At 42.0% G+C, this 25129-nt stretch overlaps 1 protein-coding gene across 2 annotated transcripts in view; it reads left to right on the top strand.

Moving 5' to 3' along the window:
* Alg8 (ALG8 alpha-1,3-glucosyltransferase) overlaps positions 1-23844 on the top strand; it is a 30581-nt gene extending 6737 nt beyond the window's left edge. For both annotated transcript variants that reach the window (XM_052712119.1, XM_052712120.1), the window contains 11 exons: positions 9606-9799; positions 11379-11488; positions 11792-11859; positions 14367-14493; positions 14762-14865; positions 15592-15712; positions 17578-17717; positions 19291-19430; positions 21221-21318; positions 21680-21752; positions 23204-23844. In XM_052712119.1, the coding sequence (XP_052568079.1) occupies positions 9606-9799; positions 11379-11488; positions 11792-11859; positions 14367-14493; positions 14762-14865; positions 15592-15712; positions 17578-17717; positions 19291-19430; positions 21221-21318; positions 21680-21752; positions 23204-23435 (1407 nt within the window). In that variant the 3' untranslated portion in view covers positions 23436-23844. The remainder of the gene's footprint in view (positions 1-9605; positions 9800-11378; positions 11489-11791; positions 11860-14366; positions 14494-14761; positions 14866-15591; positions 15713-17577; positions 17718-19290; positions 19431-21220; positions 21319-21679; positions 21753-23203) is intronic.
* Positions 23845-25129: the final 1285 nt, after the last annotated feature.

Raw genomic sequence — 25129 nt, 5'->3', positions numbered from 1 at the left:
CAAGTCCTTACTCAAGTAGTCTTTGAAACTGGATCATCTCAGCTAGCCCTCTCAAAATTGCTCTGAGCACTTTGTAGTTCAAAGCTGATCTGTAGATGATGTTTGTCAGCTTAGTGATATTATTATTGTCCACGTGGAATTGTTGTTGTGGGGCCCCATCTTCTTCCTGGAGACTTCAGTTGATGTTAGGCCTGGCCATGATTTCCTGCAGAAAACTGATAAGAGATTCGAACACAGAGACATATATATGCAGCTAATTGAAGCCTTTTTTTCTAGAATTAGTTAGTACTCTATATGACCATATCTTAACAAAGTTTAAAATGTATATATATGTATATATATTAATCTTACAAATTTTGATATAAAATTCATACTTTAAGAAAAGTTTAAAGAATCAGAATCGAATCAAAGAGTTGAAATTAGTAATAGAATAGTCTCTTAATTAATTTTGTTTTTCTCCTGTCCCATAGCAGAAGATGACTCTTTTCTTCTGGCATGATACAGGGAGTTTGCATTTTCCTTTTAACAACATGCTTGAGTTTAAAGAAGGAGAGAGCCATTCTCCAACTCCAAAGTCAGCTTTAAATTTTAATTGAACTGGGACTATTAGAAGACCAATAGTGTTAAATTTCTTTAGAGAAGAGCAGAAACAAACATTTAGGAAGACTTATAAATTTTTTTAGATGATATAACCATACGCCATTTCACTCTGTTTCCTGGGATAGATGATTTGTCCCTTTTCTTCAGTTGTCTCATTTGTCCAGTGTGCTTCAGATCCTTAACCTTCATTCTCCTAAAAGACAAAAACAAAAACCTTTCCCCAAGACTAATTTTGGGGATGTTCCTTTTTGGCAAGTTATTATCTGATTAAATGAAAAGGCATGTCTTACTGGTATAAGTTAGTTTAAATTGGATGTTCATGCTGGTTGGTGAACTATCACCTCCTCTAATTAAGAGGTCTCTCTTGTTCAAATCGAACCTTTATCAATTTTGATGGTACCCACAGCTTATCTTCTCCTGTAGAAACAAAAGCAAAACCTTGTCCCCAACGTAACACATATCCTGGTTTCCATTCTGAGGTCAGCACATCCTTAAAGTATATAGGCTGATTTAATTCTGTAGTTTTTTCTATTATCCAATGTCTCTCTGCAGCTGTTGTTCCTTTCTCATTGACATTGAGAAAATTCAAAGTTAATAGAGCATTATGCAGTCTATTTCTGGGGATTTTTGTTACCCCTTTCTGTTTATTTAGCATATCCTTTAGAGTTCTGTTTGATCTTTCTATAAATGCTTGACCTGTAGGATTATGTGGTATACCTGTAATATGCTTTATATTGTAATAAGCAAAAAACTGTTTCATTTTAACAGAGACATATGATGGAGCATTGTCAGTTTTGATTTGTGCAGGTATGCCCATGATGGCCATAACTTCTAGCAAATGAGTGATTACAGAATCAGCTTTTTCAGAACTCAAAGCAGTTGCCCATTGAAATCCTGAATAAGTATCGATGGTGTGGTGTACATATTTCAGTTTTCCAAATTCTGCAAAGTGAAACACGTCCATCTGCCAGATTTCATTCCTCTGAGTACCCTCTGGGTTACATCCTGCTGGTAATGGCGTTTGATTGTAGAAGGAACAAGTAGGACATTTCTTTACTATTTCTTTGGCTTGTTGCCAGGTTATGGAAAAATCCTTTTTTAAACCTTTACTATTGACTTGATGTTTTTTATGAAATTCTGAGGCCTCCAGCACATTTCCTATCGATAATTTATCAATCTCATCATTGCCTTGTGCTAGAGGGCCTGGCAGACCAGTATGGGATCGAATGTGAGTTATATATAAAGAACGGCTCCTTTTCCTGATTGTATCTTGTAATTGAATAAATAGTGAACTTAATTCTGAAGCATCAGGGATAAATTCTACAGTCTCAATATGTAATACCACTCTTTCAGCATAGTGAGAGTCAGTTACTATGTTGAGAGGTTCTGAAAAATCCATTAATACCAACAGAATAGCATACAGTTCTGATTTTTGAACTGAATTATAAGGACTTTGAACCACTTTACTTAAATTTTAGGATTTGTAACCTGCCTTTCCTTGTTTGTTGGCATCTGTATAAAATGTACGAACTCCATGCCGGGCGGTGGTGGCGCACGCCTTTAATCCCAGCACTCGGGAGGCAGAGGCAGGCGGATCTCTGTGAGTTCGAGGCCAGCCTGGTCTACAGCGCGAGATCCAGGAAAGGCGCAAAGCTACACAGAGAAACCCTGTCTCGAAAAACCAAAAAAAAAAAAAAAAAAAAAAAAAAAAAAAAAAAAAAAAAAAAATGTACGAACTCCAGATATGGGTTTTTCTCGTACAATTTGAGGCAAGATCCAATCAGCTCTCTTTATAAGATCAATTCTATTGCTTTTGGGATATTTGCTGTTAATTTCTCCCAAAAAAATTACTGCAAACTCTTTGCCAAGGTTCACTTTCTGTCCATAATTTTTCAATGTCCTCCTTAGTTAAAGGTACGACAATTTCTGCTGGGTCTATTCCTGCTAATTGACGAAGTCTCAATTTTCCTTTCCAAATCAAGTCAGAGATTTTTTCCACATAAGTTTTTAATTTTTTATTTGGTTTATTTGGTAAAAATATCCATTCCAATATAATATCTTCCCTCTGCGTTAATATTCCTGTAGGAGAATGCCTAGAAGATAAAATAACCAAAATGCAATCCAGCTTTGGATCAATACAATCCACATGCCCTTCATGTACTTTCTTTTCTACCAAGGCCGATTCTTTCTCAGCTTCAGGTGATAATTCTCTTGGACTATTTAAGTCCTTGTCACCTTCTAAGGTTTTGAACAAACTATTCAGTTCATCATTTTTTACCCCAACAGTTCGTAGATGAGAAATATCTCCAAGTAATCTTTGAAAGTCATTAAGAGTCTGTAGTCTATCCTAATTTGCACCTTTTGGGGTCTAATTTTTTGTAGCTCTATTTTATATCCTAAATAATTAATAGAATCTCCTCTTTGTATCTTTTCAGGAGCAGTTTGTAATCCCCAGCAAGGCAAAATTTTCTTTACTTCTTCAAACATTCTTTCTAAAGTATCTGCATTTGAATCAGCTAGTAAAATATCATCCATATAATGATAAATTATAGATTTAGGAAATTTTTTACATACCACTTCCAATGGCTGTTGTACAAAATATTGGCACAGAGTTGGGCTATTCAACATTCCCTGTGGGAGGACCCTCCATTGAAATCTTTTAACTGGTTGAGAATTATTGTAAGTAGGCACTGTGAAAGCAAATCTTTCTCTGTCTTTTTCTTGTAAGGGTATTGAAAAGAAACAGTCTTTTAAATCAATAACTATGAGAGGCCATCCTTTTGGTAACAGAGTAGACAAAGGAATTCCAGATTGTAGAGAGCCCATTGGCTGAATTACTTTGTTAATTGCTCTAAGGTCTGTTACCATTCTCCATTTACCAGATTTCTTTTTAATAAAAAATACAGGAGAATTCCAAGGGCTGGTTGATTCTTCAATATGCTGAGCATTAACTGTTCTTCTACCAGCTCTTCTAAAGCCTGGAGTTTCTCTGTTGTTAAAGGCCATTGCTGAACCCATACAGGCTTGTCTGTTAACCATTTTAAAGGTAGAGCTGTTGGTGTCTTTGGAAGATCATCAGTTGTTGTGCCCTGTTCTTGTATAATATGGATGGCTGGTGACCACTCATTAGAATAATATCTTCTAATATTTCTCTCAGAAACATGTGCTAGTTTATGATTTGTTTCTGAGATTGGAGGGATGTTAATCTGAGTATTCCATTGTTGCAACAGGTCTCGACCCCACAGGTTCATAGCTATGTTAGCCACATATGGTTTTAATTGTCCTCTCTGTCCTTCTGAACCTATACATTCGAGCCATCTTGCACTCTGTTTCACTTGAAATAATGTCCCAATTCCTAACAGTTGAACGTTTACCTCCTGAAGAGGCCAAGTTGGATGCCAAAATTCTGGTGCAATTATGGTAACATCCACACCTGTGTCTACTAGACCAGACAACAAAACACCATTTATTTTTATTGTTAATTTTGGTCCTTGTTCACTAATAGAAGTTTGCCAAAAAATTTTCTTTATGTTTTCTCCTGAATTTTCTATTCTCTCTGTCTCATCATCCCGACTAGCATGATTTATTCCAATAGGCATTTGGTTATTTAATTGCTCTGAGTAGGGGTTTCCTCTACAACTGCAGGAAAGGTTTGAATTGGATTTGCTATAGGGGCCTGCATGAGGCCCCTCTGGGAGTTTCCTGAAGACCGAGGCAAAGGATTACCTTGCCTGTCCCTTGTTGACCTACATTCATTGGTCCAGTGTTTTCCCTTAACACACCTTCTGCACACTCCAGAAGGAAGGGGCATTCAGTTGCCATTGTTCCTTGAAGAAACATTGTTTCTAGGAATGACCTGTTTACAGTCCCTTTTCAAATGTCCTTGCTTTCCACATCCAAAACATCTAACATTTCTCAAACCTTTTGAAATTGCTTCTCCTACCTACATATCATCATGGTCATGAGCCTCAACATTAACTGTGTCTCTAATCCAATCTTCCAAGGATGCAGATCTTTCCTTTAACGGCCTGATTTTTCTTTTGCATGCTGCATTCACATTCTCAAAGGCCAAAGATTCAATTATTATCTGACTAGCTTCTGAATCCGGGACCATTCTCTTTACTGCTGAAGCCAGTCTTTGTAAAAAAAATCTGTGAAAGATTCTTTTGAGCCTTGTATAACCTTTGTAAATGACTCAGTTTCTTTTTCCTGGTTCCTCAATTCTGTCCCGTGCATTCAAGGCTGCCATTCGACATAGAATTAGGTTTTGGACATCATATAAACATTGTGTTTGTACTGAAGCATATTGGCCTTTCCAATTAGCTGATCCTGGAAGACTTGTATTCCTTTATCCCTCCATTGTTTTTCTTTGTTTTTAGCCTCCTCTTTAACCACATTTGCCACTGGAGCCTTTGACTGGGTTCCAGAACAGCCTGTGCCAGCTCCCACCAGTCCTGTGGTATAATCCTATTATATGTTGACCAGGAGTTTAACATTTGCTTGACATATGAGGAATGCATGCCATAAGATACTATTGCCTCCTTAAACCTTCATAAATCTAACATTTCAATTGGAGCCCAAATGTTTTGTGTAGTCATTTGATTAGGCAGCTGCTATACGGTTACCGGATAAATTAAGAGTGACTGTGTGAAAACAGGCTTTCTTTCTGTAACCTTGATCCAATCTTGAAACAACTTCACTGTTAATTTCTTCTGTCTGAATTTGAATTTCTCTATAATTCATTTTAACAGGTTTAACATGTTTTTCTAAAACTTTTATCCTGGCACTTAAAATTGACTATCTTTTTAAATAGTAAAATGAGGATAAGAAAAGTAATAAACTGCATAATTCGATCAACATTAATCTTCTCATATAGTTCTCATATAGCAAGCCATAGCAGAGCTGGGCGTTCATGGCGCACGCCTTTAATCCCAGCACCTGGTAGTCAGAGCTAGGTAGATCTCTGTGTGGTCAAGGATACAGCCAGCATTGGAGACACACGCCTTTAATCTCAATACCAACCATAGAAGACCTGGAGGTCTGTACAGACAGGCAGTGATGAGGTGGTCATGTGGTTGGGTTTACAACCAATGAGAAGGCAGAACAGAAAGTCTATATAAAGACAAACACACAGGAAGTAGCTCTCTCTTGGCTGAAGAGGATCGCTGAAGCAGGAAGGGTAAGGCTCTTAGCTCTGACTTCTTGGGCAACTTTATTAACATACAAATAAAATCACATTTCAGTACAAATAAAATATCACCATAACTGGGAACTGAGCCCAGGTCCTTTGCAAGAGTAGTAGCAAGTGTTCTTAACTGCCGAACCTTCTGTTCCACCTCCAAAGGAATTTTTTTAGTGATATTCTGATTTCAGGAAGATCTTTTCCAGTGCTGAGGAGATGGTTCAGTTGGTAAAGTGCTTATTACATAGTCATGAGGACCTGCGTTTAGGTGGCCTGGGTGTTTTGACATGCGTCTGTAATTCCAGCCTGGGGAGGCAGAGGCAGGCAAGTCTATAAAGTTCACTAGCTAGTGAGTCTAGTCTAACCAAACTGGTGAGCCCCAGGTTTAGTGAAGGATCCTGTCGCAAAGACTAAAGTGGAGAGCAGCCAAGGAGGGCACGTGATGTCAGTGTCTGGCCTCCACGTGTGTTGCGTAGATAAGCATACCTGCAAGCAAAAACTAAAAACAGGATGATACTCTTCTGGATTTTGAGGGTGGTTTTTAAGATTTTTATTTTCAATCATGCATGTACATGGGTTTGTGCATTTAAGTAGGTGCCTACAGAGACCAGAAGAGGGCGTCAGATCTTCAGAAGCCGAAGTTATGGGCAATTGTGAGCCTCTTGACTTAGGTGTTGGGAACTGAGCTCGGGTCCTCTGCAAGAACAATATGCACTCTTAACCACTGAGCCATCTCTCTCTAGCCTCTTTTGTTTCTTGGTTTTTTTTTTGTTTTTTTTTTTTTTTTTTTTTTGGTTTTTCGAGACAGGGTTTCTCTGTGTAGCTTTGCGCCTCTCCTGGAACTCACTTGGTAGCCCAGGCTGGCCTCGAACTCACAGAGATCCGCCTGGCTCTGCCTCCCGAGTGCTGGGGTTAAAGGCGTGCGCCACCACCGCCTGGCCTCTTTTGTTTCTTTAAGATGGTTTCATGTAGCCCAGGCTGGCCTTGAATTCATTAGCTGAGGATGAGCCCATATATGCAGTACTGGGGATCCCAATATTTTATGCATGCAGACAAACACTCTATTAACTGAGCTACATCCTCATCTGGTTTATTTTACCAAGTCTGTGTAGTCCTTTGTACCTAAAAAGCCTAAAAAAATAGTTGTCCCCAGGGAGTGAATTTATTTTTACATATAATATAAATATTTCATGGAAGTGCTGGGGAGCTTTAACTGATTGTTTTTGCTTGAGGTATCATAGTTTGTACGTGTGGATACCAACTAGGAAAAGTACTGTGTAGGCTAGTAGTCTAGAGCTTGGGCTGTGGTTTCAGATTGTACAGGTTTGATAGGTCTCCTACTTAATGACCATGTTGAGTGATAGTGTCTCCAATTATGAAATGATGCTAATTAAGATGAAACAAATGGGAAGCACTTAGTGCAATCTGAGTACTCAGAACGCATTATTAGCTTATGTATGAAAAGGCAGTCCTCTGCTTTGCCAGTTCCTCCTTTCTCTCTGACTGTTCCTTCTTAGTCTCCTTTGTTGACTTTATTTTTACATCCTTAAGAAGCTGTGTTTTGTTTGTGGGCCTTTCCCTTTAAGTCTCTTGTTCTCTCCTGGTGTTTTCACTTCCTCCTAACAGCCTTCACCACCACCTTTGCCCTAGGGCCACTCTCCCTGCGCTGGGGCGACTCCTACACAGAAGAGGGTCATATAAAGAATGCTGGTGCTTTCTTGTTCTTTCTACCAACAAGAAGGAAAACTAACACGCCAAAGTGCAGTGGCGTGGCAAGGAGGCTCAGCAGGAGATAAGCCTGGACCGGGTGGAGTTGGCCAGGGAGCATCTTTATGCCTTCCCAGGAGGGTAGACAGGTGAAAAGTGGATTGTCTGTCGAGTCCTCCTTAGTTGTGACTTCACCTTTCTTCACTGACCTCCAATTGGCCAGCTAGTTGGGAAGGACACCAAAGAGACTGTTAATATCTGTTGAGTTTAAAAAACAACAACAACAACAAAAATGTAGCTGGGCGGTGGTGACACACGCCTTTAATCCCAGCACTCGGGAGGCAGAGACAGACAAATGTCTGAGTTCGAGGCCAGGCTGGTCTACAAAGTGAGTTCCAGGACAGCCAGGGCTACACAGAGAAACACTGTCTCGAAAAACAAACAAACAATGTTTTGAATCTTCATATGAATACATCGGGTTTTTTCTGTGTTTGGGAGCCAGGATTTGACCCAGATTTGAGTCTCATCTCCAGCACTCTTAGTGGGGTGACTGGGAGGAAATACTAGCTAATAAAAGCTATCTAGGTGAAAAGATGGCCCCAGTAGAAACCCTTGGTCTCCAGAGGCCCCCTGTGCCCAGTTTGGGAGTTGGTGCAGAATAGGGATGGTATACAGAGAGGCTCTGAGTAGTGTGCAGTGGGGATGGCAAAGAAACTCAGGGCACTTAGTTCTGGAAAGATGGCCATCTCTTAGCAGCAGCCCGTTTCTTTGACTGTTTCCAGCTCACCACTTTTAAAATGTATAAATGTGTCAGTAAAATAAAGTCGGAAGTCTTTACTCCCAGTAAAAATATAAGCAGCTCTTTTGGGGGAGATTGAGCACTGACATTTTAAATTACTGCTAGAACTTATAGATGGGAGTGAAGTCTAAATCGACAGTAGAGTTTTTAGAATTACATGGACTTTCCTAAACTTTTTTATTGTCCCTATCCTAGCAAGAAATCATCTCTGGGTATGTTCTCTTCAACATGTCTATGGAAGTTACAAAGCCTCTACTCTGGTATATACTCTTAAACAGTCATTTTAAAGAAAGCGATTGAAAACAGAACTTGTAGTTTTCTTTCCTCAGGTCAGTGAGTCATTTTGCCTCCATCCTCCATGAGAGGAACTACATCATAAGTGTAGAAGTTAGTGATTGGGTTCCTTAGAGACAGAGAGCCTCTGAGTTTACCTGGGATCATCTAAAGATCTGTGTTTATACCTGCAGGGGGTGTGAACAGGTCATGACTTCTCCACACTAGCAGTTAACTGTCATTCATAAGCAGAGGGCTAGCCTGGGAATGTGGCTGAGTGTGATAATGTTTGCCTAAATCCAGCCCCTAGGACTTCAGAAAAGAACTTAAAAATAGAAATGAGCAGAGAGCGAGCAAGCATTTTGTCTTGAGTCTTACTTCGGTTTTATTTACCTTTTAATCACAGAGAGACCTTGAACCACAGTCCACATGATGTTGGTATCCAATGAGCCTTTACTGGACTTGTAGAGAAAGAAGTTTTCAGTGAAAAGAATGACAAGGAGCTGGAGAATTGGCTCTGGTTAAGAGCGCTTGTTCTTACAGAGAAACAGGGTTCGATTCCCAGCTCCTACATGGGGACTTACAACTGTCTGTCACTGCATTCCCAGGGGAATCTGACACCCTCTTCAGACCTGCATGGATACCCAGCACACCCCTGATGCACCTACATTCATGCAGGAAAAAGACTCATACACATTTTTTAAATTAAAATTAAAAAAAAACATCTTTAAGTGCAGGTACAGAGAAGGAAGATTATGGTTAGTGTCTAGCCCTCGATACATGACCAAGGAATCTCAGGCCTGAAACTCAGAATTCTCCTGCCTCAGTCTTCTCAATGCTGGGGATTGTAGGTGTGCATTATGTTCGTCATCTTCTAATTCTCCTTACATACAAATAGCTCTGTATAGTTAGGGTATTTTAAGTGCAACTTTATTTCATTATGCTTTTTTAAAGACCAGAGAGTGAACAATTTTAAGTATTTATACCTTGTTTAGTTACTTAGGGTATCTTTTAATTTTGATTTTTTTTTTTTTTAAATCACAGGCAACTTCAGAGTGGACCTTGGATTACCCCCCTTTTTTCGCATGGTTTGAGTATGCCCTGTCACATGTTGCCAAGTACTTTGATCAAGAGATGCTTACTATCCATAACCTGAACTACTGCAGCTCAAGAACATTGCTTTTCCAGAGGTTTTCTGTCATCGTGACAGATGCACTCTTTGTTTATGCTGTTCACGAGTAAGTGGCAAATGTGTGCTGTGTGGACTTGGTTTGTGTGGAAGGTACTGAGAAATTATAGTATTCGTGCTGATTTACAGGAAACACAACCCTATTCATAGAATAGCAAGTCCTGAAACAGCAGAAACCCAAGTCGAACTTTAAAATGCCTGAGAGTAATTGCAGGGAGCAGACTTGAGAGGCTTTGTGAAGGAATGGGTTAGTTAGGGTTTGGGGTGATGGTATGAGAAGGTTTTGAAAGAACTAATCCACATAGATTTCCAGGGCCAATTCTCTCACAATAGTAACTCCACATGCCTTCCTTTCCTTGGCCGCTTGCAGAGGCTTTTGTGACCTACCCTGTGTTGTGGAACACACCCCCACACGGAGTACATACACATTATGTACACATACCCATTGTGCTTCACCAGTCTTAGGTAGTTTCGCTTCAGTAAACTCAGAGTATCTTACGGTTGGCCAGAGAGAGGGCTCAGTGGTTTAGAGCATTTGCCGTTCTTGCAGAGGACACAGGTTTGGTGCTCGTGGCAGCTCACAATTGTCTATAACTTCAGATCCAAGGGACCCAGTGCCCTCTTCTGACCTGCAGGAACCAGGTATGCACATTCTACACAGACATACAAACAACAGAGTACCCTGTGAGAAGGGTTGGTGTGGTAGCGTACGTCTGTGATCCCATCACTGAGACGGTGGATACAGGTAGATCCTTGGCACTTGTGACCAGCCTGCTTGGCAAGTTCCAAGCCAGGGAGAGACTGGTTCTAGGGACTGAACTCAGGTCCTCATGCTTGCACAGCAGGTACTTTACTGACAAGCCATCTCCCCAGCCACTTCCATAAAGGTTTATTGTCATCGTCGTCGTCGTCTGGGTAGTGAGCAGCTACAGCTTTGCGGTTCTGTTTATTTTTGAGATAGGATCTCCCAATGTAGCCCAAGATTGGTCTGAATGTTTACTCTGTGTGAATATATATGTATATGAGTCATGCATGCACATTGGGGGTTGAACCCAGCCAGAGTCTTGCTCTCATTCTTAGCATGTAACATTTACCATTCTGCTCCTGAGTTACACCTTGCATTTTTCACTCCTTCCCTTTCTTCCTTCTTTCCTTCTTTCTGTCCCCCATCCCCAGACAAGGTCTTGATATTGCTCAGGTTGGCCTGAAACTTGCCGTGTTGTTGATAATGTCTTTGAACTTCTAATCCTCCTACCTATACTCATCAGAGCTGGAATACAGGCATGCACTACTGTGCTTAGTTGGTGCAGGGCCCCGTGTGCTAGACCAGCACTGTACCAAGAGAGCTACACACGTGGCCCACACTTTCCACTTTTAAGAACTGAACTAGTGTGTGCGCTCTTGCTTTTAAAATCCTTACTTTGAAGGCTTGGATTGCTATTTGTTGGCTTTAGTTTTGTTAAATGAACACTTGTATCTGACCAGCATACCCAAGAAAAGATGTGGATCCCTGAGGTCAACCATGGATGACATGGACAGTTTGTCAGAAATAGCTGAGAGTAGAAGTATTGTGATGTTGTAATGAAGCTTCAAGTTACTTCTGTTTCTTTCCTGATGTGTCCACGTAGGTGCTGTAAATGCATTGATGGGAAAAAAACAAGCAAAGAACTTACAGAGAAGCCCAAGTTTGTTCTGTCCGTGCTACTGTTGTGGAACTTCGGGCTGTTGATTGTCGACCGTATCCTTGGTGTACTATGTGGTGTAACTAATAGGTTATTCTTTGTATAGTGATGATTATTAAATGTGAACTGCTCTTGAGTCGGGGCTTGGTCTGGGTTACTTAACTCCCCAAACTGTGCTCTCTCCAAGTTTACTGGATTCTAGTTATTAAAATACTTTGTGCCTGAGTAGTTAATTTTGAGAACCAATTAAACTATTACTTTTAATTTACTCATTAAGAAAGCATCCACGAATTCTATACTAATTCATAGCACAGTTGATTATGAACCTAGCGTCCTCATCTCCCTTGACGTCCATCCAGATATTCATTTCCAGTACAATGGCTTTTTATCTGGATTAATGCTGCTCTCCATTGCACGGTTATTTCAGGTAAACACAGAAGAACCTAATCAGATTTCCCCTTTTAGTTTTTAGCGTATAAAGATAACATTGTAGTAGATGATAGATTTTATTTGACTCACTGTTCAGAATTTCACCATATAGATACTTTTATTGGTACTTCCACAAAGTCTACCTATTCTTAGGATGATAATTTTCTTTATTTTACAGATGGGAAAATGATATCCTAAAAACTCATTACAGTGTGGCAGGTGTGGATTAGCTCTGTGTTTGGCTGGACTGTTTCTGTCCTGTGAAATCTCCAGCAGCATTTGCTGTTTAAATAACAGTAGTTTTTTTCCATGAGAAGCTTGTAGGTTAGTTAAAATAGTGTGATGGAAATGTGGAATTCGAAATCAAATGACCGATGTTTCTATCTTAGTGCTAATAAAATATATGGCTCAGATGGGGCTTGCCATTGCCATATTTCATTCTTCTCCAATTTCTATGAGACAGGTAGAATTCAGACTTCTTTTGTGAGAATTGGCTTGGGCTTGTCTGAAGTTTTGTTATCTTAACCAGGATACCTTCTGTGGATGAAGTACCATATTTATTCCCCTTAACCTGGCATGGTAGTGTGCCCTGTAGTCTAAGCTGCTTAGAACTCAGGGTCTCACACACATTGGCAAGTGTTCTAACCATTGGAGTTTTTCGTTCTTGTTGGTATTGTGTTTGTTTGCTTGTAATAGGGTAAGGATGTAGCTCAGTAGTAGAATACTTGCTTAGGATACACTAGGCCCTGTATTCAATCTCCAGCACAACCCATACACATAAAACAGTTGTTTTTCTCACAACATTATAGATTATATTCATTCATCCTCTAATCCTAGCTATTCTTTGGCCAGGTTAACTATGTTGTCTCTGGCTTCTTCTGATGACATACCCCATATCTTTTTTCTTTATTTGTTTTGAGACAGGGTTTCTCTATAACTGCAGTGGCTGTCCTGGAACTCACTCTGTATACCAGGCTGGCCTTGAACTCACAGAGATCTGCCTGTCTCTGCCTCTCAAGTGCTGGGATTAAAGGCGTGCACCACCACTGCCCGGTATGACATACCTTGTGTCTTAGCATCAGGCTTGATGCTTACTATACATCTGATGTAGTAACGATTTCTTTATTATTTTGTCTGTGTGTGCATTGTTGTGCCTATGTGAGTTTATGTGCACCAGGTGTGTACAGGTGCCCACAGATGTCAGAGGGCATTATGTCACTAGAACTAGAGTTACAGGCAGTGGTAAGCCATCGTGTCGGTGCTGAGAACAGAAGCCTGGTCCTCTCCAAGAACAGGAAATACTCTTAGCTGCTGATTCATCCCTCCAGCTCCTATTTTGAATTTTTTAAATGTTTTTTAAATGTCTGTTGTTGGTGTGGTACCCAGCCTTTTCACTTAATGAATACTGAAAGGACTGGCCCTATCAGGAAGTGGAAAACCCTGCCCGTGTTGTGTTCATAGTTTGGCTTCATCCCTTACTCATCAGTCCAGCATCAATGTAATGGCTGGGTCTCCAGCCCTGCACTTCAGCTCAGATGATCAGAGCAGCAGTTCCCGCTAAATCTCTCCTGCCACTGGACTGCATTCCTGACGGGTTCCCTGTGGCAGTGAGGTGGATCCCAGGTGCCACATTTCATTGTATTTTACTATATATCCATTAAGAAATAGGTCCTGGCTGGGCATGGTGGCGCACGCCTTTAATCTCAGCAGGAGGCGGAGACAGGTGGATCTCTGAGTTCAAGGCCAGCCTGGTCTACAGAGTGAGTTCCATGACAGACAGAGAAACCCTGTCCCAGAGGGGGAAAAAAAAAGAGAGAAATAGTTATTGGGCTGGGGAGATGGTACAGAGTTAAGAGCACTGGCTACCCCTCCAGAGGATCTGTCTTCAATTCTCAGCACCACATGGCAATTCACAACCATCTGTAATTCCAGTACCAGGGGATCCAGTGCCCTCCTCTGGCTTCTGTAGGCACTGCACACACGTGCACAAACATGCAAGTAAAACACTAATAACAGAAAAATGCTTAAAATTTTTAATGGTTATTATTTTTCTGGGTGGTAGAACATAACATGGTAGTCCTAGTACTTAGGTGGCCCTGTGGCAGGAGGATTGTTTGAACTTGAGAGTTTGAGACCAACCTGAACAACATAGCAGGACTCCAATTTTTGTTGTTTTGTTTGTTTGTTTTTTGTTTTGTTTTTTAAAAGGTTTCTACTTTTAAAATAGGTGGGCTTTGTCTTGTTTTTCTTTTTGAGAATAATTTTAGCTGCACAGAAAAGTTAGACAAATAGTTTTAAGTCCTTGAATACCCTTCACTCATTTCCCTCAGTGCTACCTTTTTAAACAACCGTTCTCCAGGCTAAGAAAGCAGCATTGGTTTATTTGATTTTCATCAGTTTTTCTATTAATGTTTCCTTCTGTTCTAGGATCCACTGCAGGATACTACCTACAGCATTCCGTCCACCTGGAATTTGAAGTGACACATTCCCCTTTCTGTCTCCTAGAAAAGGCACATGGAAGGGGCATTTCTCTTTGCCGTTCTCCTGCATTTCAAGCACATCTACCTCTACGTCGCCCCAGCCTATGGTATCTATCTACTGCGATCTTACTGTTTCACTGCAAGCAAACCAGGCAAGTCTTAGCAGTGGTCGCAGAAGCCTTCTTGTCTTCCTTGCAGCGTACACTGTTAGGGAGCACGGCAGGTGTCTCCTGGGTCCTGACCTGTAAACCCTTCACTGTCCACAGAGAGAACCGTGTGTACCCAGGCACGATGGCACACACCTGATCCCAGTACTAGGGAGGCGGAAGCGGGAGGACATTTGGGCTGTGTGTTGGGTCCCCATGTATTGTTAAGGGTACTTCTTCATGCTCCTGGTAATATGGCTTTCCTCTTCCGTAGATGGCACCGTCCGATGGGACAGCTTCAGCTTTGTCCGTGTTATTTCCCTGGGACTGATTGTTTTCTTAGTTTCTGCTCTTTCGTTGGGCCCTTTCATAGCCTTGGTAAGACATTTTATTTGATTTTTGATTTTTAAAAAGTAATGTAAGTCATTGTTTTGTTGTTTAGAAAGAACAATAGAGTAGGGAGTGTGTGAAGCAGCTGTAAAAGCTCCTTTCTTACTTTCCTATTAAAGATAAGGTAGGTGTTCTTTGCACGTTTCTGTGCATGTTCAAGTAGCATGAAGCTGTGGTTACACTAGAGAATTAGTTCTCATTGTAGATTCTACTTAAATGCACCTACTTATTAACGTTGCTAGCCTCTCAGATCAGTCCTTTGGCAGTCCTTTGTACACAGTAAATGCTGTAAAGTGCCTGGGACAGATGTCCAAATATTTTTTCTCTCTTGCTCCACACCCCGAAGTCAGTTTTTTACTTTCTGTTAAGATGGAGGAACACCACATCTAATATGGTGTTCCCTACTCCCCAACACTTCAGCAGGCTTAGATGGACCACATCCTGTGCTCTCCTTGCACCTTGTACATTTTGTTGTACTTCCTAGTAGAATGAATGGGGATTCACTGATTTTTATGTGTCTTCTCACTGGCCGGTTGAAAAGGTCAGGCAAAGAGAGGTCTGTGACCTGCTTGGGATCGTCCACTTGTAGAGACAAAGACTGGAGCCAGACTGCGACCTTTCTGTGCATGTGCTGCAGGCAGGTTTCCCATTCTGTTTCAGAATTTGGAAAAAGTTGATGGCTGTTTAATTGGTTTCATTTCTCCTTTTCCACAGAACCAGCTGCCACAAGTCTTTTCCCGACTCTTTCCTTTCAAGAGGGGCCTTTGCCATGCCTACTGGGCTCCCAACTTCTGGGCTTTATACAATGCTTTGGACAAAGCACTGTCTGTCATTGGTATGATACCCAGCTTTTTCACTTAGACTATGAGTACTGAAAGGACTAGTCCCATCAGGAGGGGCAGCCTGCCCGTGTTTTGTATTTGGATGTGTGTTCTGGACTACTTGGTCTCCAGCCCTGCACTTCAGCTCAAGATGAGCAGAGCTGAATTGCTTGAGACCAAGTCTTTTGTGCAGTAAGCAGACTGCATTACTTACAAACATTCCTTACAGCAGTGAGGTTGTAGATGTTTTCCTTGGGTGAATAGATTAAATATTTAGGTGCTTTTTAAGGATTATCTTTAAGTGTGTGTGTGTGTGTGTGTGTGTGTGTGTGTGTGTGTGTGTGTGTGTGTGTGCTGGTACCACAGAAGCTAGAGGCTTGGATCCCCCTGGACCTGGAGTTATGTTCTTACAGGAAATTGATATTTTGTTTACTTATTTTTTTTTTTAGAAATCATAATTTGGTTTCATCCCTTACTCATCAATCCAGCGTCAATGTAACTGGCATTCTTACAAAGTAACTTCAAACATTTGTATTTTGAAAAGCTGTTGACCATTTAGCTTAGTGTGCAGTACAAGGCCTCATTACCCTGCCTGAGTCAGGAAACTGCTGTACCTTACCTTGGGTACCTGCTCCCCGAAGATGCCTTACATGGAGAGTTAGTGTCAGATTCAGAAACTCAGGGAGTAGCCGTGAATTTCAAGGTAAAATCGGGAGCTGGGGATGAACTCAGCTGGTGGAGTACAAACCCTAGTTCTGCCTCCAGCGTGGTGTGCAAAAGCCGGGTGTGGTGGGCACACCTGCAGTCCCCGCTTCAGAAGATAGAGGCAGGAGGATCAGAAGTTCAGTCATTTCTCATTGGGTTGAGTACATGAGATCTTGTCTCAAAAAAGAGGAGAGGTGGCTGGGTATGGGGATGTATACCTGTAATTCCAACACTTGGGGTGCAGAGGCAAGAGGATCAGGAGTTCAAAACTAGCCTGAGCTACATGAGACTGGGTCTCAAAACAACAAAAAAGGAAAAACAGAACCAGAAACTGAAGGGGAAGGGAGTAAATAGAAAGAACACTTAGTAGGCTACGTCTTCCCCACATCGCTGCCTTTCGGTGGCAATAGAAAGGGCTGCGTAGGTGCTCAGGCTGCTGGACTGCACTGTTTTTACACTGGCTCGTTTGGGTGGGGCTTGCATCGATGTTCTAGGCTCGGTGCATCTGACAGTAATTAGTTTCTGTGTTTGGGGATAGCAAGAACTCATAGTCACTTCTGTGTCTTAGGGACATAGTAAGGTAGAGAAGGTAAGCACATAAACAGTGCTCGAGAACCCGAAGCACCTTTGCCTCTTGATTGAGGAGTCCTCTTTGCGTGACTGGGTCAGTTTGGCAGATGGGTGAGTCATTCAAAGGGAGTCGTCTGAGCAGAGGTATGCTGAGCACTCACACTTGGTCTGTTGTGACTAAGCCACATTCGGGCACAGGAGACTGGAGGGGTAGAAAGGGACAGACACTGAAGGCTGCTATATGCAGGAATGTGAACTTAATACCACAGGAAATGAAAGGCTCCAAGTTTGGTGTGACGTGGTCCGAGTTTTAAATAGCTTGCATCATTTCAGCGGTGGAGAAGATTGCTGCTCAAATGCTGCCTGCCCACAAGGTTCCTGTAGGCTGCACAAATAGCTTGTTCCAATTTTAGTCCATAGCTATAGATTATCTTCTGAAACCAGAAAGAAGTATGTACCGGAGACAGCATAGCACAGACTTAAACCATGAAATCCAGCTGTGAACAGCTGTAAGATTTAGTAGCCTTTTAAAACTATTACTCAAGGAGTTGACTCCTAAGATAGGGAATCCTGTTGATTAAAGTAAAATGTCTGCTTATTCTAGGTTTGGAATTGAAACTTCTTGATCCCAGCCAGATCCCCAGGGCCTCGATGACAAGTGGTTTGGTTCAGCAGTTCCAGCACACAGTCCTTCCCTCAGTTTCCCCGTTGGCAGCCCTCATCTGCTCACTGACAGCCATACTGGTAAGAACTTGGCACGTGGTACCCACTGTGGATTCTTCCTCTTCCTATCCCAGTGCTGACTGAATTTCGGCTTTGAAGCTTTTCCAACTGCAGGATAAATTCCATGGCTGAATTCCTGCAGACTGGAGTATTGCCTAGCAATTCTCAGGAACTTTGAACATAGTGAGGGAAGATTACCAGAAAATTCTCTGTGAGAGTCTTGCCAGTGGCTGTTTAAGCCATCTGTCCATCCTGGCAGGAGGAAAAAGAAAAGCCCAAGTAGGAAGCATGGAGCATGCTGTGGAGAAAGAGGAAATCTCTGTGGCAGAACATCCAAGCTTTGTTTTGTTTTTCTCATCCTTGGCTAAGTGATCAAATGTGTCTAGAAAGCAGGGTATTTTGTGTTGATGGTGGTAATGAATTGAGAGGAAGTGCGGCTCTCACACATCAGATGAGAGTCTGCTGTGAAGCCAGGCATGGTGGCACAAGGCTGTGATCCCAGTTCTGGGGAGGTGGAGGCAGGAAGATTGCTCCTTGGGGACCAATCTGGGCTACATAGCAAGACTTTGTCTTAAAAAAACCAGAAGCAGCAGCAGCAGCAGCTAGTGTGGGTCATCTGTTGTCAGAGCCTCCCTCACACCCGTCAGTGCTGGTGACCAGCTCTGGGATAGTTTTGGTAGGATAATTACACATTAGCTTTAATTTTGGTTTCTAGATGATCGAAATCTCCTGGCAAGACACACTTAATTGTGTGGCAGTACTAGTATGCAGGTTTCTAAGTTCTGCTGGTCTACTTATTCAAAGATTTTAGCTGATGTTTAAAAAATTCTAGCACCTCAGCCTTGGGGCTAGGGCAGTGGTTCAGTGAGTGAGAACATGATGTGCAAACATGAGGATCTCAGATCCTTGGCCCCAGTGATAAAAACTGCCAGGCATGGCTGCACACATGTGCATGTGTTTAACCCAGCAGTGTGGAGAACAGAGACAAGAACATGGCTGACATTTACTGACAACCAGCCTAGCTCTAGGTTCATGAGAGACTCTGTGTCAAAGGAATAACACAGTGATAGAATTCACAGTACCCAACATCCTACCCTTGCCACACACACGTAATGCTAGAAAGAGAAAGAAATAAGTAAAATATAAACAAACAAAAAACCATAAAACCTCAGCTTTGTAAGCTGTGTATATAGAGGGCAATGGCTTTATTATTGTAAATTTCACTGCAGCTCACAAAACTGTTAATGCACTAGCCCCAAAATATCTATGAATTTTTGTATGACCTAGTAAGTTCAATGAATATTACCTAATTATACAGATAGTAAGTTGTTAAATTTTACATCCCAGAACTTATCGTTTATTAATTTGGATAAGGTTCATTTTGATGAAATAAATACACACTCCTATGGTCTTGTATTTTCTTTTGTAAAGCTAGCTTTGGGGGACTGCACAGAGTGCTGGGTTATGCTGGTGAAGTGGAGAAGCCCCTAGTCCTGCTGTATTCAGACATGACACAGACAGTTTACCTGTGCCTTGCTTCTGCAAAGCTGACTTTAAATGATACTGAAGCTCTGTCTTTGCCTGTTGTTTCTAGCCCTCTATTTTCTGTCTTTGGTTTAAACCCCAAGGGCCCAGAGGCTTTGTCCGATGCCTGGTTCTTTGTGCCTTGAGTTCCTTCATGTTTGGCTGGCATGTCCATGAAAAAGCCATACTCCTTGCGATTCTCCCAATGAGGTAAGCAGATAGCTCAGCGAGTCGGCATGTTTCACAGTGTCTTACTTTGTGCTGTTCTGATCCTGTCCAGTGGGGTGGGATAGGCAAGGTCTAAGGAATGAGGATGATGAATTGATTGGCTTATATCTGCAGACCTGTGAGGGGTCTGAGATGTGCAAAAATCCATACATTGTTCCTATATATTTGGTGATTAAATACCATAATAGGTCTGGGTATTGGATGGGAGCATGGCTTGGGAAAGGCTGGCACCCTTGGCATCATTAGATCGTAAAAATAAAGCCCTGGGGTTCCCTGTTCCGTGTTGTTAGTCAAGTAAGGACCGAGCATTACAAAAATGTCTCCACGTGTGTCCACGTTAGACTCTCCAGAGCTGTTTGATTGTTTCTTTCTTATTGGTTTGCATGCTTTATTTTGAACTGCTCACCAACCTTTAGGGTAATTAGAATGAATTGATGTAATCCATCTTAGAATCTGCAGAAACCAGGGATCTGAGAGCTTATGACTTACCAAAGTTATATAGCTAAGCCTATTTTGGTAGCACATGCCTGTATCCCCCAGTACTGAGGAGGCTGAGACAAGAGGATCATGAGTTCAAGGCCATTCTGGGCAATCTACCAAGATGCTGTCTTAAAAACTAAGTCACAAAGCAGGCAACACAGTCGGGACTTCAGCTGACATGTGCTGCTGAGTTCTGTGGTCCTCTCACTTGTCTCAGTTTCTTAGTGTGTGTTTTTGGGTTTTTGTTGCTGCTGCTGTTGTTTGAGACAGGGTTTCTCTGTGTGACCCTGGCTGTCCTGGAACTCACTCTGTAGACTGGCCTCAAACTCAGAAATTCCCTTGCCTCTGCCTTCCGAGTGCTGGGGTTAAAGGTGTGTGCCATGCTCAGTGCTTTTTGTAAAAGTACTGTAAATGGAACAGTGTCCACTTGACACCTCGTTAAAATCCAGTACATAGATAAGAATGGAATCTGCCTCTTTCTGTTTTTGAGGGTTTTCTCAAAGTAAGAGACATCATTTAAACTATGATCAGTGTCATATCTCTGGAACCATAGACCTTCCAGTATAGCAGACTCCAGTATATCGACTGAACTCACACTGCAGGTCCAGGGATTATCTAAAAGATGAACTGTATGTTTGGAAGTGAAATTCTTGAGTACAGTTCCCTGTCTCTCCCCTAAGCAGCTCCTAGTCCTACATTCGATTCTTTGAGGAAGGCAACTCAACAACGCAAGCTCTCCCCCACCCCCTCTCTCAGTGTGTGGGTGTGGGTGTCTTACTCCCCTATTCTCTTTTTATTGATTGCTGTAAAAACAACACCCAGGGGCTGGAGAGATGGCTCCGCCTTCCGGAGGACTCAGCTCAGTTCCCAGCACCCACTTGACATTATAACTCTGCTTCCAGGAGATCTGTGCCCTCTGACTTCCGTGGCACAAGGCATGCATGCACACAGTCACAGACATGCGTGTGTGTGCACAGACATACTGTGGGTATATACAGAGCACACACATGAAGTAAACAAAGCTTTGGAAAAACTTTTTAAAACAAACACAGCCAGTTCTTATTTGAGTTGGACTTGTTACCGAATGAGTGTTTATTTTATAGGGGATTATCAGTGTTCATTTATAAAGGGATTGTCAGGGTTTATTTCATAGGGGATTATCAGTGTTCACTTTATAAAGGGATTATCGGTGTTTATTATAGCCAGTCCTAAAAATAATAGACGTTTTATTTAAACTATGCAATCACATTTCAGTTGTGTTAAGGAATTATTGTAAGACTTTTTACTTTTAGCCTTTTGTCTGTGGAAAAAGCAGGAGATGCAACAATTTTTCTGATTCTGGCCACAACAGGACATTACTCCCTCTTCCCTCTGCTCTTCACTGCCCCAGGTAAGCAGCTTCCTGTTAGGAAGATTGTTGGTCACCATGCCCTTTCCATCCAGAGCTAAAACCAGTGCGCTCTAACTTAGATATCTGGGAAGAGACTTTTGTTCTTTCTCTTAAATAAAACTTGTAGTTTGCCCCTAGTTTTAAGTATATTTAGTTGTCTCAGAAATGGTTAGTTAGGTGTGATGGCACTCAGGAGTTAGAAGGAAGTGGATCTCTGGGAGTTCAAAGGCAGCCTGGTGTACATAGAGTTCTAGGCCAGCTGGGTTATGTAGAGAGACCCTGTCTTAAAGAAAAAAAGGAAAAGAATATTAGCAATGTCCATGTGCTATTTTGTCATCTGTATTTTTTTGTCTTTTAACAGAACTTCCCATTAAAATCTTACTCATGTTACTATACACCATTTATAGTATCTCATCTCTGAAGACACTCTTCAGGTAATGTTAAAAGCACATTTAAGGTTCTATTCCCTTTTGTGAGATATTTACTCTAAAATGGTCAAAGAGGATTTCAAATATATTTTCAAGTTGGGACTGGGGTGATGGTTCATATGGTAAAGCTTTCTGTGTAAGCAGGAGGGCTGGAGTTCAGATCCCCAGCACCCATGGAAAACAGGCACCGTGTGCACCTGTAATCAGTCCCAGCACTGGGTAGGCAGAGACGGCATTTCAGTCTTGCTGGCCAGCCAGTGTAGCCAATCCATGATGCCCAGGTTCAGCAAAACACTGATTCATTCTCTCTCTCTCTCTCTCTCTCTCTCTCTCTCTCTCTCTCTCTCTCTCTCTCTCTCTCTCTCTCTCAAGAACACTGGCTGCTCTTCTAAAGAACCCATGTTTGATTCCCACCATCCACGTGGTGACTCAAAACTCTCTGTAACTCCATCCCAGGGATCCAACACCTTTTTTCTGGCCTCAACGGGCACCAGACATATATGAAGGCAAAACATTCATACACATAAAATGAGTAATTTTAAAAATAAGATAGAGAAGCAGTTATGAAGACACCTTACTTCAACCTGTGGCCTCCACATGTGTACATTCAGGGTGTGCACAGAAGTGCACACACACAATTATTACTAATTTATTCCTGCATGCCAGAAGAGCGTACCATATCTCATTACATATGGTTGTGAGCCACCATGTAGTTGCTGGGAATTGAACTCTGGACCTCTGGAAGAACAGCCAGTGGTCTTAACCTCTGAGCCGTCTCTCCAGCCCCACTAATTTATGACAATAATGTAACTGTTATAAATACTTGATAAGTAGAGGGAGAAATTCCCTTAACCCTTTCCTTCTGACATGACAGCATAAAGTTGTATCCTTAGTTTGGGAGGTTATGTGAAGAAGACTACCTAGCTTAAAATCTTATTTGAAAGCCAAAGAATAGAATATGAGATCATTTGTTTTGGATAAGGTTATATAGATACAGATACAAATGGAAAAAACTAAAATATACTTACACTGTGTAAAAAGTTATTAGGAAATTGTGGTCAGAATTTTTTTACCTTCTAAACTGTGTACTATGATTCCTATAATTTTTTGGACTGGAGAGATGGCTCAGCAGTTAAAAGCTAGGCTCACAACCAAAACTCTAAGTTACTTACATTGACCAGAGTAAAGCCTGTTTTTAGAATCCCTGTTTCTGTGTATGTTTTTACTCTATCGTCACGATGCCCAGACCCTATCTGCCCTCTCAATACAGACCTAATTTGTCTGAGCAGCATGGGTACATGTAGCGATTAAACTGTTGAGGTCGTGGAGTGCCATAGCATACTGTGTTTTCTACATTTGAAACGTCAGTGCTCCTGGAGGAGTGCGGGTGGGAGACATTAGCTGGGAATGTTTGCTAACTAGATTGACTCATCTAAAATCAGACTTCTCTCCTTCAGAAAAGAAAGACCTCTTTTTAGTTGGATGGAGACTGTCTACCTCCTCGGCCTGGGGCCTCTGGAAGTCTGCTGTGAAGTCATATTCCCTCTTACCTCTTGGGGGCTGAAGTACCCCTTCCTTCCGTTGTTGCTGACCTCAGTGTACTGTGCAGTGGGCATCACATACGCCTGGATCAGGCTCTATGTTTCATTGCTGACTGGGTGTCTTGTTGGCAAGACAAAGAAGCCGTGACTACAGAAGTGTGGATGGAAGCCAACAATTACGTCATGGGACAGTAATCAGAGCTTGAAGGAAGTTGCCAGAAGCAGGATCTATTTATTCAGTAGATCTGTTTAAGGACCATTCTGCCACACTTGGCCTTGCCCTGCCTAGCAACCCGATTGTTTCCATGGTGAGAAGCCACTTGCCCTTTCTAAGCAGCAAAACACATTTGAGAAAGCTCTCGCTTTCCTTTGTTAAAATAGTCTACTGTGCCCACTGAAGGTGGACCAGGAGGTGATGAACAGCATAACTTTCTGTAGCCAGTACTGACCTGTGTTAGGAAATAATGCATAATTAGATTCTATACCTAAGGAAAAATAAATAAATAAAGTGCCATTTTGTATTTATGCATAAAACATCAAAATATTTTGGGTCATTACCGAGTCTTACATTTATTTTCCTGTTGTTGTGCACACGGGCAGGTGGTGTATTGTCTCTGTTCTGTACACCTTGTTCCAGGAGCGTTGTTCTCATTGAAATGATACAGCTATGACACTCAGCAAGCCGGGAGATGCTTGATGTGCGGCTTTGGCAAAACCACAGACGCCAGCCCACAGTAAGAGCCTCTCGTCATTTCTCTCACGCCCTGCAGTTTGGATAAGGATGCTGTCTAACCTTCCTCCTGGGAACACACTGGAGTGCCTTCAGCTCTTCTCCCTTTATTTAGTGTTTTTGGTTTTTTTTTGGTTTTTCAAGACAGGGTTTCTCTGTGTAGCTTTGCGCCTTTTCCTGGAACTCACTTGGTAGCCCAGGCTGGCCTCGAACTCACAGAGATCCGCCTGGCTCTGCCTCCCGAGTGCTGGGATTAAAGGCGTGCGCCACCACCGCCCGGCCTATTTAGTGTTTTTTAAGACGTGTATTTTTATTTCATGTGTGCATATACCTGTGTGTATATATGTGTACCACATGTGCGTTTGGTGTCTAAACACCAGAAGAGGGCGTTGAATCCCCTGGAACTGGAGTTACAGGTGGTGTGAGCCACGTGGTCTGGAAGCTGAGAACCAAACTTTGGTCCTCTGCAAGAGCAGCCATTGTTCCCAACCAGTGAACCATCTCTCCAGCCCCCTTTTCTTCCTTTTCTTGAGGCTGCTACATATACACGTCATCTAGGTCCTTAGTCTTCCTACCGTGTGCTACACATTCAAATTCAGCCAACACTAGCTGACACGGGAACTTTTATACGTTGTATTTATCCATTATCCACTACAGAACCAAGGAAGTCCAAAGTCGGTGCCGTCGTGGCGTGCTGATCCAGTCGTCCTGTCTATATCTGTTGTTTCAACAGTAAACATGGCGATGGTGCCAAAGGGGAAGGAAGGCGTGCCTCTAGCTTCCCCATCCCCTTTACACCCTGTGCTCAGTCCCAGCATCACACACAGAAATAATAACCTGTTTGGTTTGCATGTATTTATATATGTGTGTGTGAATAGTAAACCTAGTACAGCATAGTGATTTTGTAAAGAGTAGGGGCCGGAGAGTCATACGGCCTGCTTGGAAATCAAGCTTTCATTTTTGTGCATATCATGGCACCCACCTATGTAAGTCTGGGATAACACAGGGGAGTCGGTTCTTTCCTTTCACCGTGTGGGTACTGTGGTTGAACTCAATTACTTAGTAGCAAGCACCTTAACTCACTGAGCCATCTTGAAAATTATTTAACCATT

Source organism: Peromyscus californicus, unplaced genomic scaffold (assembly GCF_007827085.1).
Source record: "Peromyscus californicus insignis strain IS unplaced genomic scaffold, ASM782708v3 Scaffold_4__1_contigs__length_199733344, whole genome shotgun sequence".
Lineage (NCBI taxonomy): Eukaryota > Metazoa > Chordata > Mammalia > Rodentia > Cricetidae > Peromyscus > Peromyscus californicus.
Note: the sequence above shows the minus strand (reverse complement) of the source record. Positions and strands in the feature narration are given on the sequence as shown.